Source organism: Pomacea canaliculata, linkage group LG14, assembly GCF_003073045.1.
Source record: "Pomacea canaliculata isolate SZHN2017 linkage group LG14, ASM307304v1, whole genome shotgun sequence".
Classification (NCBI taxonomy): domain Eukaryota; kingdom Metazoa; phylum Mollusca; class Gastropoda; order Architaenioglossa; family Ampullariidae; genus Pomacea; species Pomacea canaliculata.
This window is the reverse complement of record NC_037603.1, coordinates 18,440,700-18,457,948: the sequence shown is the minus strand read 5'-3', so window position 1 is coordinate 18,457,948 and position 17,249 is coordinate 18,440,700. Positions and strand designations below refer to the sequence as shown.

The window sequence follows — 17,249 nt, the reverse complement described above, 5'->3', positions numbered from 1 at the left end:
GTTCGGTGCAGGCTTTCAATGTAACCACCCGATACAGATCCATAATACACACTCCTCAAAAAATTTTCACAAGTCAGCTGTTCTACTCCTTCACGTCTAATGAAATAGCACAACTAGCAAACACACAAAGTATAGGCCCAAGTTTACACATAAACAAATGGGAATACACATAACCATAAATTCTCTAAAATTTTATCTGATGCAATCTCTATAATTTTGATATATACAAACGGTGTCCAGTCACTTAATCCCCAGACACTTCATCCCCTAGACTTTTAATCCCTAAGCACTTAATCCCCGACACTTCATCCCCTAGACTTTTAATCCCCGAAACTTCATCCCCAGACACTTAATCCTTTATAAAGCATTATGTAATGCTTCTTTCAAAGCATTACATAATGCTTCTGTCAAAGCATTGAATTAGAATACGTCATTCCCACACTGTATAGAGCAATGTGTGATATGTGATTTCTAATCACTGATTCTTCTATAAAGCATTGTTTAATGCCTCTATAAAAGTATTGAGTTAGTAAGATATTTTTATTCTTCGTTGAACGACAGTTCTGTGAGCTTGAAATATAACCGTGAGAGAAATGCCTCTGGAGTTCATAATAAGTGGTAAAGGTAGATCTATACTAGTTCATGATGGATATGAATTCTGGCTCAAGAAGGCGCTAAACAGAAACATGAACTGGAGATGTACCAAGCATCAATCACTCAAGTGTCCGGTCACGTTAGTGACAGCTGAAAATGAAATAATCAAGCAGTTATCTACTCACAATCATGAGTGCAACAAAGAGAAGGCAATGGCAAAGAATGCAGTGGGAAAAATGAAGGAGAAGATGACTGAATCAACAACAATGGTGGGGGCTTGTCAAGCTGCAGTTAGTGTCAACTTACCTCCATCTGTTCTCATGGCTCTACCAAGTAAAAGTACTATAAACAGGACTCTTATCCGACATCGTGAGAGACTCAGAAACAAAGATGTTGGCGGAGCTTTGCCACCTCTTCCTGCTGATGCAATGTTTGAAGTACCAGCATTATAAAAGGAGTTTCTATTATACGACTCCATGGGGACAAGCAACAATAGTCGCTTTCTAGTTTTCGGTGACAGACAATTACTAGATTGGCTCGGACGCAGCAACTGCTGGTTCGCAGATGGTACTTTCAAAGTTGTCCCCAGTTTATTCTACCAACTCTACACAATTCATTTCTAATTTGCGCAAGGAGTGATTCCGCCGGTGCTGTACTGCTTGCTTCAGGACAAATCAAGTGCAACCTATAATAGATTGTTGGATGCAGTTAGAGAGCTAATGCCTAAGTCAGCTCCAGAGACTATAGTAACAGACTTTGAGAAAGCTGTGATGACTGCTTTTCGAGAGAAGTTTCAGTCCTGTAGAGTAACGGGATGTTACTTTCACTTAAGTCAAGCGGTATTACGCAAAGTCACTGAACTGGGTATGAGAAGTGACTATGACGAAAACGACGAGTTACGTGGAATGGTCAGATGCCTCCCAGCACTGGATTATGTACGTGAGGAAGACATTGTCGATTCCTTCGAATTGCTTGCAGAGTCAATGCCACAACATGATCGCATGCCGGAACTTCTATCCTACTTCGAGCATACGTACATACGGGGCCACAGACTGCGCGGTAGAGGGGATAACTACGCTTCAGCTTTATTCCCTACAGACACTTGGAACAAATACCTGGACGTCATCGGCGGTGTTGCACGAACAAACAACTCTGTGGAGGGTTGGCATCACGCCCTTCAATCTCTCTTCTCCTGTCATCACCCAATGATGTGGACATTCCTTGAAGGTCTATGTAAGGATTGTCAGCTACACAAGGCGTCTGTTCTACAATCATGCGCCGGCACAGAGAAACGTCCAAAGAAAAAATACGCTGAATTAGCCAGGAGAATTGGCAACATTGTAGAGAGATATGAGTCAATGGATCGTCTTCTGTACCTCCGATCATTAGCTTACCTTTCATATTGATTAACAGCAATACCTCACGAACACTCAAGAACAATTTTCATATCATATTGTTGAAGGACATTACATTTACTAGCTTATATGAACTTTATTTACTGTTGTTTAATGTTCAAATGACGTTGAAGTTAATAGCATGATTTGAATTTGAATTATTTGAATTTCAATTAAATTTTTCGCTGACTTCATAATTTTTATAGTTAAGGATTTAGTTTAGGGATTAAGTGTCTGGGGATTAAGTGCTTAGGGATTAAAAGTCTAGGGGATTAAGTGTCGGGGATTAAGTGTCAGGGATTAAGTGTCTGGGGATTAAGTGACTGGGAACCATACAAACATATATACATATTGGTTTTTCAAAATATAAAGCAGTATACTACTACTAGTACAAAGCCTGAACAAAAAATGCTATCTAAACACCAGTAAAATATAAGTATCAATAAATCATTTAATCATCTATGATGTAAATTGCAATGTTTTTATAAAAATTATTCTGATCACCTGCCTTTGCAATTCGTCTTGAATAAATCATAGAAATAAAGTAGAAAACAAAATGTTTAGTTAATCCTATATACATATAATGAAATGAACTCTAAACAAAATACAAGTAATAGCTTAAAATAAGAAAAATAATCAATTGTTAAAACTTAAACGAGTAAAATTTTCTTATACAAATTAGGGTTTCTAGTGTGGTTGATATTTACTATGCAGTCATTCTTTAAATTCTTGCTGAAGTGTGAACATCTTTCTATTGTTACATTTTATCTTCCAATACATCAGTTTAACAGCACACAATCACTCAGGTTACTAGAAATATCTGAATAAAAATTCCACAAACTTCTAGAGTACTTTCTTTGTATAAATATAACAAAAATCCTAACAACATGGATTGGATAATTGTCTACATAAGGATGTTATTATATGTGTAGGCAATGGAAATACTTCATTTATTCATATTTTTCAATTTAATTCATAATTAAGTATTCTATTTTATTACATTATGAATAGCCATTAGAGGATAAGGAGGTGTAAATTTGGGTAGCCATAGGCTGGAGCAAAAGACATGCATGGAAACCATATATACCCCTTCCTATGCCCATGCCTAGCACCAAAAGATTTATACCAGATTGTCAGGGAAGGAAACAGGCAGCACAATATACACCAGATATCAGTAGTAACCGGCAGCAGAAGGGTATACACCTGAATATTAGGGAAGATAACAGGTATCAGGATATAGACCAGATCATCAAGGAAGATAACAGGTAGCAGAAGAATATCTACCAGATTCTCAGGGAAGGTAAAAGGCAGCAGAAGGATATATACCAGATTATCAGGGAAGATAACAGGCAGCAGAAGCAGAAGATGGGCTCCACCTTGGATCAATATACTCTAAGCACACTAGTGCTAAGACCCTCTAGTTATGACACTCTTTACCTTTTTTCTTACCTGTTTTATTAAAAATGGTCCAATATTTTGTTTGACACAAAATCCTATGTAAGGATCCTTGTACATGTACAGTACTTCTTGTTTCGGGTCATTGACAAAGCTGACCACAGCTATATCATGATTCTCATCCCACTCTTCCTCAATGTTCAGACCAGCAACTACTGCTCTTTCTTTTATCATCTGCAACTAAAATTTTAGAGCAGATAAATACTGAAAAAGATGCAAAAATCACAAGTAGAATACTCTTGTTGACATCACATCACACACATCTTTTATATATTAATGAGATCTGAAATGTATATAGCTATACATATAGGTATAAATGTAAATAATTGTAAAGTTACTCATTTTTAAACCATGAAGGAAGGAGATTAGCTGAATTCGTTCATTGACTATATTTGTGGGTTGTCTTATTATATTTTAGTAGTAATATTTTGTTAAACATTGTCTTGACTGTTGACTACACACAAAAAAATTATGATCTACACATTTCAATAAATTAGCATCACAGAGATAGGCACCATCTTTGCCAAAATATGATAACCCCAAGACAGCAGTAGTTGTCAAAGAGATAATGTGAGGGCTGAGAAAGCACCGTTAGATATGCAATAACTCATACTTAAGTCTTTTAAACTGCAGACACAAGCCAGAAATTCAAAATGTTATCAAGATTAAAAAGGGCATCTTAAAGAATGGCTTGTAGTTTTTTTTTAACAGATACTGACAGATATTAGCAATGTAAAATTGCATTTATAAGCAGTATCATAATTTTTTTTTCCAGCTGGATTTATGTTCAACATATTTTGGTATATGACTAAATCTGCATCCAGCCTTTATATTTCAGGTGTTCCTTTGGCCCTTGTATTTGCAGTTCTAATGTGATTTAACCAAATTTGAATCTGCCACTTCATTGAACTCAAGCGCATTAATTCAAATCACATAACATGCATGGGATCAGTGACATGACAAATTACACGTGATTTCAAGGATGTCAAAAATTTTTGGCCAAAATTTGCTCTGTTGACTGCAAGCTACAAACCAAGCTTTGGTCAGTTCCTGTACTCGGATATCCTTCTGAGCTGTTGAGCTTTTCTTTTTTGTAATTTGAAACATTAATTAGAGCAGCAAGTGGGATCTATAGAGAATATCACTGGCAGGTACAGGGACCCAAAGAAAACAAAGGAGGAAAAGAACAGAAGGGTTATGTCATCTCATACTGAATAGATACAGAACTTGGTCTTTTTGCTACCTATGCTAAGAAAGAAGTGGAGACATGCATTGAAACCACACTTAAAGAGCTACCTAAAACACTGTGAGAATCAGCATAATATACACACTGTGTATACATTGAACAGCCACTTCTTCCAAGATCTGAAATCAGTCGTTAGTAACCTAAAACAGCTGTGGACGAGGCTTTTTATTTCTTATCCTTGCTAACAGAGAAGACCATACTTTTCGTGTATTTCCCACATTTGATTTATTTGGTAGCAATAGCTGAATATATTTCTTCTGTTCCCCACTTACCACAAAGTCCAACAAGGGGATACAACTGAGCAGTTCCACAAAGGGTCACACCAGTGCAACAGAAGGAATATGCTCTGGCCTAAAAAGAGAAAGACCAAACGGACTCTGGCCACAGTCTTCTAGCAAAGACAGTGTATTGCATGACAAAATATTCATTGGTAGGGCCATGCCAACTTATCTAGCTGGTCCAGGCTAAAGAGGTGTGTTGGTGTGATGGGCTGCAACCTATCAGGAACCCCAACCTCCAGGATACCATCCTCACCTGACGCACATCTGACACTGATATATATCTGATACTATATATAAAGATAGGAAAGATAAAACAGCATGAAACAAGGGAGAGGTCTGGTAAACTAGTGGTGAAAGAAAGAGGGAAAGGTCAAATTCATCACTCTGTTAGAGATAACCTGTGTTAACTCCAGGCACAAAAAGCTCGAGCTCTTAGGAATGTCACAGTGTGGCAATCTTGTAGCCAATGCAAGTGGGAAGTCATACCCAGATTTGGAGTGCTGACAACTTCTTAAAAAAGCAAGCAGTTCTATTCCGTAAAGATGATTTTTAACAAATTATACCTTAATCAAAAAGAATATTCCTCAATACTTACCACTGTGCGAAAAGAATCTGGCTGCTGTGATTCCTCACTTGAACTTCCTGATTTCAAAGTTGAATTGACACCTAGAATAAAGATGATTATATAGAGTTTAATCTTATACCTGTTTTCAGTAATTAACTTTCAATACCTGACTAGAAGGTAAGGAAAAGTAAGGCAGTGAGCAGGAGATGAAACTGCTTTCGTGAAAGTTAGATCTCTAAATGCTTTAGAATGCTAAATACACAAGAGACAGGAGCAGAAGTCTGCTGTCAACGAAGACATCTTCAAACCAAAGACATGAAACATTATCAGTCTAACAAAAACTGCAGCCTGTGAATGATTTTGCCAAGCTTGGAAATGAAAATAAAATTATTAAGAAAGAGAGAGAAAAAAAATGAATGAGCAAACTTAATTGATTAATCCATTGACCAATTTCAAGAGATAAGTGTTTTACAGGTATATAAAGAGCTTAAGTAGACCTGAATTTTCCAACAGCTATCAACTGCATAGGTTGAGTGAGGTATGATTCAAACCAACTGAGCGATGTGAACCAAACCCCAAAAGTTAATGAAAGCCTTTCATGACTTATGATAGGCTGACTGATAAGGATGTATAAGATTATTAGCCTCTGAGAGAACTACAAGCTTCTGCAGGACAATACATTCAAGTACTTTCTAGAAAACAGAAATCAAACACACTGGTAGGTAGTTTTTCAAATCAGGCTGACTTTCTTTATAAGAGGTCTTATCAGTACTTGTTTGAAACAGAGAGGAAAAATTCTAGACAAAAGAGAGCATTTTTACCAAGATACTAGGCTAGAGGGAAGAATGAGTTCAAAGGATTTTGGGAAGGGGGGAGAAGTGTGGGTGTTTTACGCCGTGTCAGCAGCTAAGGCTATATTACGGCAAGCAGCCAGCCCTGTAAACAGATGCCACGTGCAGAGAAAGAACAGCGTGCCCGAGATGAGAAATGAACTCAGGGCAGCCAACCTTCACTGTATTGGTGACAGGCGCTAACAGCGCTAACCGTTGCGCCACCAGACCGCTCTCAAAGGATTTTGGGGGCATTTGCAGTACTATGGACATAACATACTCAGCAGAAACAGGCTTGAAAGAATCTAATGAAGTATCTGTACACCTATCAGCTGCCTTTATAGTAAGTGTAGGGTGAGTATGCATAAATGCAGCAGGGAAACTTTATCACTGTTGGCATTACTGCCCTTTATCTAGGCACTTAGCTGAAATATTTCACTTGTGGAGACAGAATAATAATAATTTCTCTAACATATTACTTGTTTTGGCAAATGTACATTTTATCATATGGTATATATTGTCTCTTTGATCATGCGAGTCATACAATTTTTATAATGGATGAAATACTGATAATTTAAGTTCAATTTACCACCAAACTCATTCAGCATGACGACTTTCACTTAGAATCCATGATGTCAGGTATTATTCATGGAGTAACTGACCATGCAGACATATTGTATGTCACCAATGGTGAGTGCCTATCTAAAACATGTAGCAGACAAGCATTATAGTTATCCACAGACATTTTTCTACACTGTGACTGAATTTATTTTAACTAAAAAATGGGTCTGGATATTAGATCTTCATTTTTATTTTTAGCTGTGGAAACTTCTGATGTGCATTGCATGAAACTTTTGCCATTTCAAATTCAAGCAGTTTAACATGTTTTATAGGCAAATAGTCTTAAACTTTTCCATGTCTGAACTCTTCAACACTTTCTTAACTTTGTACTAGCATTGAACCCAATGTATAAAACAAATTTTCATTAAGTTTATTTCTATATTTAGCTAATCCTAATTTTTTTTTAATTTACACAAAAAATGCAGTGCAGTGTGTTGAGATCATTTAAGTTCAAACTCAAACTATTTCTGAAACTTTTAAACTTTGTTTGTTTTCCCATTGTTGATGATTTATATTTGTGATTTTTTTTTAAATAGATGAAATTTGTACCTAGGCAAGTTCTCATATGTCGAGGCCACATTTAAGGCAGTTAGGATTTCAATCTTTTCCAGAAGTAATCTCTTGACATGCAAAGTCATCAGAGATAAGATCAGTAAATGTCATTTTTCTTCATCCATTAAACGATATTCTATAAGTAAATCCTGATCAACTATTAAAAGCAACATCATGGAATCCTTTCATAGCTTTACAAGTAATCTCTTACATTGTTTTTTCTACAGAATCTTACCTGTTTCAGAAACTTCTGAACCTGAATCCATTTTCCCACTTAAACTAGTAAAAGTAGTACTTGGTCTTTTGCTGGACTGGTAGCCAGACTAAATGGTAAATGGCCAATCTAAGTAAAGTTGATACACAGTATGTAATCTTCTCAAACTTATCACAAAGTAGATTTTGTAAGCTGAAAATAAATATACAAGATCTTTAATTGTTGGTTTGATGAGAAAAAATCTCATTTCAAAACTTTCAACAATCTTGTTGTGTATCAAATAAAGACAACATAAAATTTATTACTGATCTCCTCATAAGCATGTATACAAATACAGGGAAATCATTCTATCCCTAATAATAATAAAAATCAGTTAATCGTAAACTTATGTAGCACCATACCCAGCCACAGCCAATTGACACTTGAACCTCCCATGAAGCAACTCAAATGAAGACTTTCATATAAGTGTGCTGTTAAAACACAGACCATCATATACACCCAGGCGTGTCAACCATAGATACAAACACATACAGATTTCTCTACTTCTCTCACATGTGCACTCACATATATAATTATGGACTCAGGTCTATTATTTGCCTTGTCAGTGGCATAAACGTCTATCATTCATGCACTCACACATATCCCTTTTCACTATCACAATAAATTATGACATCATAGATCGAATAATGACAAGGGTCTTGATGACACAGTCATCATTCATCTGTTCATATGCAATGGCTCACTCTTGATATAAAACTGCTGTAGTATCCAACTTCTGACTACACTTGCACTCCATGACAACACTGCAGAAGCCCTGTGTAATAATGCCAGCATCATCAAACTTGAAGAAGAAATGTGGCACAGCAGAAATTGGAAAAAAAACCCAGGTATTTTCTTATGGTTAGCCCTATGACCTGTTTAAATGCAGTGGTACAACACCTTCTGCTTCTCTTTTTCATAATAAAGAAATTTGATCATGATAGCAAGAAGACTGGCAAATGAAGACAGCTGAAAGTTGTAAAAAGATCACAAGAAAGAAAGCACTAGCAGTCTAGCACAAGGATGAGGATACCAGCAGAAAGGATCAGCCAAGCAATGGGCACTAAAATCAAAATAAGGAGAAACAAAAATGCAGAGAACTAGCCTCCTCATCTAGAAAGACAAAGGTATATCATTCACCGCTGTCTCATGCACACATGCTTATCTTCTCATATACAGTAGTCTTCTTTGATGCCTAGTCGATCCCTGGTTACTGGTTGGCAAAATAAGTGCGTGAGTGAACGACTTTTGTTTAATAACATCAAAATATATATTATACTTGAACATCAAGTACTAATTTCCTATTTAGGGCTTAGTCACTGACAATGCAAGTTAAACAATCATGACATTTTGAGGGGAAGAGTCTAAAAGCAGTCTGAGGCATCCAAAACAAAAGCCTAGGCAGATGTAATAATAATACAGTAATCCCACACCTAAAGCGTAGGTTATGTCCAACAGACCCCCATAGGTAAAAATCTGTGAAGTAGTGGCATATTTATTGTATTATTTATATATATGTTTAAGGCTATGTAGCGAGGGATTACTGTAATAATAATTTCCCTATATGAAGGTTAGGTCTAACTGCTGGACACAAAAAAAAAACCCTGCAAAGTTGTGTAAAGTTATCTAGTACTACGTGATCTGTATATAAGGCATTATATTTTCTTCATCTAGAAATATATTTTCACGACACAACCTTTTTCGTAAATTTAACTTTTTATATTTTGACCTTGTTAATCTCGAACCGTTAATCCCAAAAAGTAGAGGCAGTAAAACGATTCCGTTTCAAAGCCAAATAAGAACCAGAATCGACAATTTATTGCAAAAACATTGAAACAAACGACGTTATTTTACATTTGGAGTATATTTAAAAGCTTTTAAAAAAACAAAACTTACTCCTCTAGTAAATATTGCTTCAATCAATCATTTGGGACGTGCGAGTTTGTCGCTCCAGTCGAACTAAAAATAAGTCGGAGTAGAATGTAAGGGCGACAACCGAAGCCAGAACACGAAGAAAATGCCGCCAAATATACAATTTCTCATTTTCCTCAACACCTTTCTCGCACATTTCTCTGTTTCCACCATCTCTCTCTCTCTCTGAGAATGTGTAAAATAGACTTTAAACAATATTATATATTTATTGATTCTTGTAACTCCATCGCTGCTTGTAGAGGCTGCTCGATCGTACATCTTCGTAAACTCAGAAAATATAGAACTCCGCCGCACGTCTGCAGAGATCGGGTCAGGGTTCAGATCCCGTCTCGGGACATTCTCTCTATGACTCTATGTGACACCTGTTCGCGTCAGGAATTTTGTCCGGGTATAACAGTATGCTTACTATAGTTATAATTAAATTTTCATATCTACATTTCGTTTAGTAACAATATAGACAACAAACTTTGGAAAAGTGTAGATAAGCTTTGTGCACCTGAGTAATAAGTATATGAGGGGACAAGATCAAATGTAACCAACAAGTCAGTCTCTGATGGCTACGTATAGGGTTGGGCTAGTTATACAAGAGAACAACAAAGGTGGAATTTCCGCACACTGTAGTTTTTATTCTGTGTTTCACTCGGCGGCTGGCCTGCCATATCCACTCTCACTTCCAAATCCACAAAAGCCCCCACCCCCACCCACTATAAGCTACGATACCTATTTTCCCTACCGTCGAACATTCCAAAGCCATCCACCCCCCTTCCCAGCCCACTATAGGTCCCACTGGACACACCCCCTCGCCCTATCTGGTCATTGTTTCCCCAAGTTCTTAGGCGGGTATAACAAAAGACCCAGTAGCCGCGGGTGGCTATTACGAACGCACCCGGCGTGGGAAAGGGACAGTCGCGTCGTTCGACGCCGACTCTCTACATGTCTACAACAAAGATATTACTTCGTACACTACATAGTCAGTGGACATGAAAAACTCAACAGACTAGTAGAGTCACTAGAGAAACGAAAATTAAAGACAATGCAAGGTTTGTATACTTCCCACTGATAGTATATATATATGTGTGTGTGATGTCACAGATTTTAGAACATTATTGGAGGTAGCGCAGTACTAAAGTAGCTGTAATAGGAGTGAATCCTATACGCTTTATAGCAGGGGCGTCAAACTCACCGCCCGGGGCCACATCCGGCCCGCCATGAAATTTTACCTGGCCTGCGAAAGAATTTTTGTTAATCATTGTTAATGGCCCGGCGACAATTAGAAGGCAAACGAAAGAAAAGTTAACGTCGAGCACAGCAAGCGATGGGATGAGTTTAGTGAAGTTTGTATAGACCACCAACAGTGCACTGGTCAAGTTACCACCGCTCCTGTTATATAATGACCTGAAAGGATGGTCAAGGCGGAGCCCATAAATCTGACCTGTGACATGGGTTTTGTTTGTTTGTTTGTGTTTTTATGCCGTGCTAGCAACTATGGCTATATCACGGCAAAAAAGTAGTTGTAACTTTAAAGGTTGTGGAATAAAAACTTCCTAATTCTTATAAACATGATATATTTTTAAAGGCCAACATAATAAGTAACCAAAAGGTAAAAAAGGGTGGGTAAAGCATTAAAAGAGGTGTTGAAGCCCAAAAAGGTTACTATCACACCAAAAATAAAACGGAGCTATCAGGATATATAAAAAAAATTTAATTTGATGGTAGAGCCTTATCCTCTTTAAAAAGGAAAAGATTGCCGCCAATGGGACGGACCTAAATAAGGAAAGTAAAGATTTTTCTGTAAAAAATTGACAACGAGTAGTCTGAAGCTTCTGATACATAAAAAGTGTAGAACATTAAAATTTTCCCTACACCAGGGACAAACTGGCGGTTCACCTCGTAAGAGGTGTCCTTGCGTGGCATAGGTGTGTCCTATCTTTAATCTTGTAAGAACGACCTCCTCCCGTCTCGAAGGGCGGCAAGAAGGTAGGCGGTCGGAAAGGCAGGGAAGGGTGAAGTTTGTATAGACCACCAACAGTACACTGGTCATTACCACCGTTCCTGTTATATAATGACCTGAAAGGATGGTCAAGGCGGAGCCCATAAATCTGACCTGTGACATGGGACGCGCTGGCCTGAACATGGGCCGCAGGTCGAAGAATTTTAGTACCTGCATGTTAACTTCCCTGAATCGGTCCGAGATCAAAGAGTGACTAGGGGCAACCCACGTGTATGATGAGTCAGCTCATCCTCAGACTAATAGAAACTCATCACTTTCTGAATCTGAGGGCTGGTGAGCAGAAGTCGTCTCGATGAGAAGCAAACTTGCAAACTGACTGTCCAGCTCCTGCGTCGTCAAGAATAAGTATCCGAGTATTAATAGCAAGCCACGGTACGTGTTGAAATAATTGCTGCTTGTGCATATATGCATATACAAACTGTACTGTGCTTTCATTTCTTGGCAGGCTCCTGCCCTATTTCTCTTAACTTCTCTTCCTTTACATCCCTGCCAGACTACTCCGTTCTTCATCTGATGACCAGACGCCCTATATCCCAGTCGTCAGAACAACTACGTCTGATTTTTAGTTACTGTGCTACAAAATATAGTGGAACTCTCGTCCCTTCTATAACTGCCATCTATCCATCATCCAATCCTTTAAACGAGCACTAAAAACATGCACTGTTCCATGAGCATTACTCCTTACAGTACACCAATCAACATGGTTGTCAATAGCTGTGATTATAGTCAATTAACGATCAGAAAACAGCGCGTGCAAAATGCTTTAACCTGGTATTATCGTTATGCACGGACATTTTATTTGTAATCATTGTAATTATACTTTCATTTAACTAGATTGGATATTGTTATAGGAAAGGGATTTTCCTAAGGTGATTTAGTAACGGGGATGATATACGGAAGAAATGGTATATCAGTACCCATGGCGGTGGTATGCAGGTGTCTCACCATGTGATAATGCACCCCAGTACGACAATCGTTCGGTTGAACTAGAGATTCCTGATGCCGGCAATTGTCGCTCCAGAATCCCTTCGCACACGGACATGTCTCCATTTAACTTTCCCTGGGTATAGGTGTAGCTGACCTAGTTGTTCCTCATTGGAGGCCGAACACATAATGGCGGTAGAGGCTGGCGATGCTTTGGTGTCCATACTGGAGCCCTCACTGTTGTTGCTTCATTGCCATTCCCTTTCAATGTGGCCGTACCCAAAGCAGTCAAAACATCGGCGAGGGAGTGTCCAACAGTCCGGGGGTCCAAGATTATTCCTATCAGTTTCAGGAGGGGAAGATGTTCACTCCCTGCATCGTCTTAGGGGGTGGTGCAGGGGATTGACTCTCCCGCGGCCTTGGTCTTCTATGTTGGGAAGTGTTTCGACGACCGGTAGAGTATGGAGGAGTGGATTTCCGTCGGTCTGGTTGAGCTTTGTTTGGCGAAGATAACTCCTCGTACAAGGAGAAGGAAAGAAACAGCAGCAGCTGATAAGGTCGCCACAGAGGCGTTTCTGCAACCGTAAGAGGCAGGTCCTGTATGGTACGGTCACTTCACTGCTTCCCCAGGTGTACCACGGCTGTGGAGTAGACAGTTGGGGTGGAAACAAACTCCATGCTGACAGTGAACAACATTCACATTCTTGCCTCAGTATTTTTTGATGGGGTAGCTTTCCCACTCTCCCACAAATAAAAAAAAATCTGGTTCCTACGCCACTGCCTGGCTTATGTGTCACACAAAGATTACGCAGTCCAAGCAAAGAGGTATCCTCTTTGATCCAAGTAGCTTACGCGCAAGGGGAGACAATGTCACTTTGAATAAGATACACAGCATGATCAAGATTGTTCTCCATTCTTGACAAATCTACGTCAAATGCTAAAGCAAAAATTCCCTTTATGCATGTATAAGGTTTGAGAAAAAAATAATGGACAAAATGTTATTTGTGTATAATACAACAATATGTTTTTAAATCCACACATCATTAATGAACACACTGCACTCAAAAACAAGGGGACGTAAACTCACACTCATTTTACTAAATGAAAAAAGCAACATGAAAGGAAAAAAAAACTTTATTGGAATCTGAAAAACTCATTTCTTCCCTTCAACCATAATGACATGATAACCATGGACTGTTTTAACAGGTGGATCTGTGTATATTGGTTTGTCCACTGTACTATTGGGCAGCTGAAAAGCAGCATCTTGGAAAGGTCCAACCATGCTGCCACGTGTCATCCATCCCAGGTCACCCTGCACATCAACCATCACTCTAATACTTAAACTTTTCTGACTGTATAGACATCAGGTCTGTGAATTATAATTTACTTTTAATGACTATGACAATTGCATTATGAGCTTAATTGGTTATCTCCCTTTCTCTTTAAACTTTACAGTTTAATTGTCTGCAACATGCACGGCTACCAGACCAATGATTACAATGATGGCATTAAAAGTAAACTATAATTTTTTTTTTAATGAAATGCGTCACATAAGGGCTGAGAAATGATCTAAGTGACTCTTGATAATCTAGAGAAAACTTGACTAAAACTGAAAACTAGCAGTAGATGAAGGTGAGAGGACAGGTGAAAATGGCTTACCTTAAAATTAAAGTCTGTATTTCTGATAAACTTTTTGTATTTTAAGTAAGAAAAGTTGCTTAATGATGCATCAGGTCCCTTTCTGAGATGAAATAACATAACAGATCAATAAAGAAGAAATAGAAAAATAAGTAATATTAAATACATACTCCTGATCGTGCTTTGTCTTCACTGTACTGTGATGCCACATCATTAAATTTCATTCCACTCTTAAGCTTTTCTATTGCTTCAAGTGCTTTGGACTGTTTTTCACATAAAATGTGCCTGACCTGAAAGATATCAAAGATTACACTTAAACATTTACATTCAGATCATATCTGCATGCTTCTTATATCAGTGGGACATGGTCATACATATCATTATCACCAATCCTTTTACTGATACCAACTGATCCCCAAACAGGTGGTACTTGTCATCAAGGGGGACCTGATTCAATGCAGCAGTGGCCACGGTGTGCCATCTGGGCTGGTCTTAAGTAGCTCTTGAATGAAGCAGTCAGTCCACTCTTTCACATTCACCATCCAGTTCTTTCATTACCTCAGTAGTGCTAGCCCACCATAGATCCCAGCAGGCTCATTTTCGAGAGGTTGTTGTGCTGGGTGACATGATGGAACCAGAACAACTTGAAATTTTTACTGGGGCTCCACAAAGGTTGTGACCATGCTGTGTACAAAATCATTGTATTTGTATTCCTTATGCAAGCTTTGGAAAAGTCCCCTAAAGAAGACTTTGTTTTGAATGCTTGTCTTTCTGTCTTGGTAAGACACATTCTATTGGCTATTGCTGCTGTTGCCATTGTGATCCTGAAACAAATATTCACCATACAGCTGCCATCCTTGAAAAGTGTCACTCAAGTACTTGAAGAAGTGTTTTTCCTTGAGCTGCACTCTTCATGTAGATCTCTGCCGTTTCATGTCTGGAGGTGTTGACTATGACTTTACTTGTCAGTGCTTATCTCCATCCTGTATGCACTTGAGCTATCCATAAGTTTGTAAGGTCCGACAACTTAATGTTGCTGCCTTCCGTTCTGATAATGTTGTCTGTAAAGTCCAATTTGCAAAGGCACCTCCCACTGATGGAGATGTGGTGATTATGGAGAGTCTTTTGGTATGATATTTTCCTAGAAAATGTTGAACAGCACAGTTGACAGAGGGAAGGCCTGGCAAATATCCACTGTTGTCAGGAAGATATCTCCCACATGACTGTTAAAAAGTACGGAGCTCTTCAAGCCCTTGTACAGTGCCTCGACAGTTTCAGCAAGATCCTCTTCAATGTTGAATTTCCACTTCAGGTGCCAAAGCCTCTCATGCCAGACTCAAAGCTTTTTTGAAATCAATGAAGTTATGGTCATGTAGTTTTGGCACTGCTTACAGTTGCCTTTCTATGGGATAGGTATGACAAGTGATTGTGTCTATTCTTTGTTCTCCAAGACCTTTTGATACAATGTGATAGGGCCTTCCAATATTGTGACAAACGCAACTGAGACAAAACTAAGATGATTACGTTTTCTAGAGGTAAAATAAGAAACCAGTTTTTGTACATAAAATAAAAAACAGAGAAATATTTTGATTAACTATGTAAGACAAAATGAGATCCCTAGAAATAAAAGGCTTTGTAGACACTGTGACATTTAAGACAATGATTTTATTATCTATTCTGACCACCATTTTGCTGACCAACATAAAAATAACACTTTACTTATCTTAATGCCTGTAAATTTCATCCATTACTACTACTGAGAAATAAAAAGATACTTATTAAATTAGTTCAGTTTATTATTTATGTGTGACTTACAAAAATCAAATGTATATGTACATTCATTTTAACTTTTATCTATAAGCAGATGTGTATATATAGATAAGCATAGATTAATTTCAGTGAAAGAGGGATACTTTACCAGATGTGTATCATGTCCTTGGAACTTACCAAATGCTAATACATTTTATTTGATTAATATCCAGTGACAGTGATCTATATTGTGATGTTACCTAACAGATATGTAGGAAGGAAAAAGCAGGACTAAGAATTCAGTGGGAATGTATTAGCCAGCACAAATCTGTGTGTGTGTATATATATAGACTGTTTTGCATGTTTGTTTATATATTATAAAGGTTTTAAATTGTATGGTATGTGGATAATTTGACTTTTGAATATTTAAATAAACGCTGAGAGCATAAAAGAATGAAGTATCTTATAACAACTTTATTTCACTTCATTAGGTTAGTTTTTTTAAGTGTCTTAATTTGCTCCCTTTCATTATGACTGTGTAATAGTTGCAAATATTCAGTAGATACCGGTAAGGCAGTTGAACTTCTATCTCTGCCTCTTTTTTTTATATATATTTTAGGCAAATAGCTTAGAGCAGACTGTTATGACTAAAAGTTCATATTATACACCCAGGAATTCAACTTCTTGGTATGAGGTAAAAATGTCGAAATCTCTTCGTCCTAACTACATGTGGTGCGTTAACGACTCCGTCAAGATCCCAAATCCCACGTTTAGTTTTGTCATTCCTCTCCACACTCCTGCTGATACAGTTCTATCGAACGTTCTGAGTTACAAAAAAAAAAAAAAAAAAAAACAAACCCAAAAACTACTAAAAATTGTGATAAACATCCCATGGCTTTGGGTCTGGGAATCCGCGTCTTGCTGCAGTGATTGTATGTAGTTATACCTTGACAGCAGTTCCTCCCTTTGCCTGCTTTCCTGAATCGCTTTCTCCTTCTGATCCTTTTCCTTTTCCGCCGCTTTTAGCGGCTCCGCTACCTTTTGCACCTACACCCTTGTTTTTTGGAGGCATTACGAGGAATGAATGTCAATAATTTGCAATTGATTGAGTTGTGAGCACGTAGCCTTACTCCGGAAAAGCCAACATCGTGGTAAAGTAGGTCATTACGCATTTCTCATGAAATGTTCAATTGGTCAATACATC

General features: G+C 38.0%; 3 protein-coding genes across 3 annotated transcripts; 1 reads left to right on the top strand and 2 right to left on the bottom strand.

The window, feature by feature from the left end:
* On the bottom strand, positions 1 to 7,886 carry LOC112555969. Its single transcript, XM_025224594.1, has 4 exons — positions 7,774 to 7,886; positions 5,566 to 5,636; positions 3,438 to 3,623; positions 1 to 54 (listed from the first exon to the last, which is right to left on the bottom strand). The coding sequence occupies exons 1-4, from the start codon at positions 7,802 to 7,804 to the stop codon at positions 16 to 18; spliced, it is 327 nt and encodes a 108-aa protein (XP_025080379.1). The 5' UTR covers positions 7,805 to 7,886; the 3' UTR covers positions 1 to 15.
* LOC112555967 lies at positions 335 to 2,031 on the top strand. The gene has a single exon (XM_025224592.1). It carries the CDS (start codon positions 1,314 to 1,316, stop codon positions 1,998 to 2,000), a length of 687 nt encoding a protein of 228 aa, XP_025080377.1. The 5' UTR covers positions 335 to 1,313; the 3' UTR covers positions 2,001 to 2,031.
* A 5,888-nt stretch (positions 7,887 to 13,774) lies between the features above and the next one.
* Positions 13,775 to 17,214, bottom strand: LOC112554974 (peptidyl-prolyl cis-trans isomerase NIMA-interacting 4-like). The gene is made up of 3 exons (XM_025223057.1): positions 16,992 to 17,214; positions 14,467 to 14,586; positions 13,775 to 13,970 (listed from the first exon to the last, which is right to left on the bottom strand). Exons 1-3 carry the CDS (start codon positions 17,115 to 17,117, stop codon positions 13,812 to 13,814), a joined length of 405 nt encoding a protein of 134 aa, XP_025078842.1. The 5' UTR covers positions 17,118 to 17,214; the 3' UTR covers positions 13,775 to 13,811.
* Positions 17,215 to 17,249: the final 35 nt, after the last annotated feature.

Bases quoted from the DNA above. Each gene is read 5' to 3' on its own strand.
- LOC112555967 (XM_025224592.1), top strand. From the start codon at position 1,314: ATGCCTAAGTCAGCTCCAGAGACTATAGTAACAGACTTTGAGAAAGCT.
- LOC112555969 (XM_025224594.1), bottom strand. From the start codon at position 7,804: ATGGATTCAGGTTCAGAAGTTTCTGAAACAG. The intron at 5,637-7,773 runs GTAAGATTCTGT...TCTTTATTCTAG, and splicing joins TTCAGAAGTTTCTGAAACAG to GTGTCAATTCAACTTTGAAA. The intron at 3,624-5,565 runs GTAAGTATTGAG...CTAAAATTTTAG, and splicing joins CAGATTCTTTTCGCACAGTG to TTGCAGATGATAAAAGAAAG.
- LOC112554974 (XM_025223057.1), bottom strand. From the start codon at position 17,117: ATGCCTCCAAAAAACAAGGGTGTAGGTGCAAAAGGTAGCGGAGCCGCT. The intron at 14,587-16,991 runs GTATAACTACAT...GATATCTTTCAG, and splicing joins AGGGAGGAACTGCTGTCAAG to GTCAGGCACATTTTATGTGA. The intron at 13,971-14,466 runs GTATGTATTTAA...GTTGATGTGCAG, and splicing joins AAGACAAAGCACGATCAGGA to GGTGACCTGGGATGGATGAC.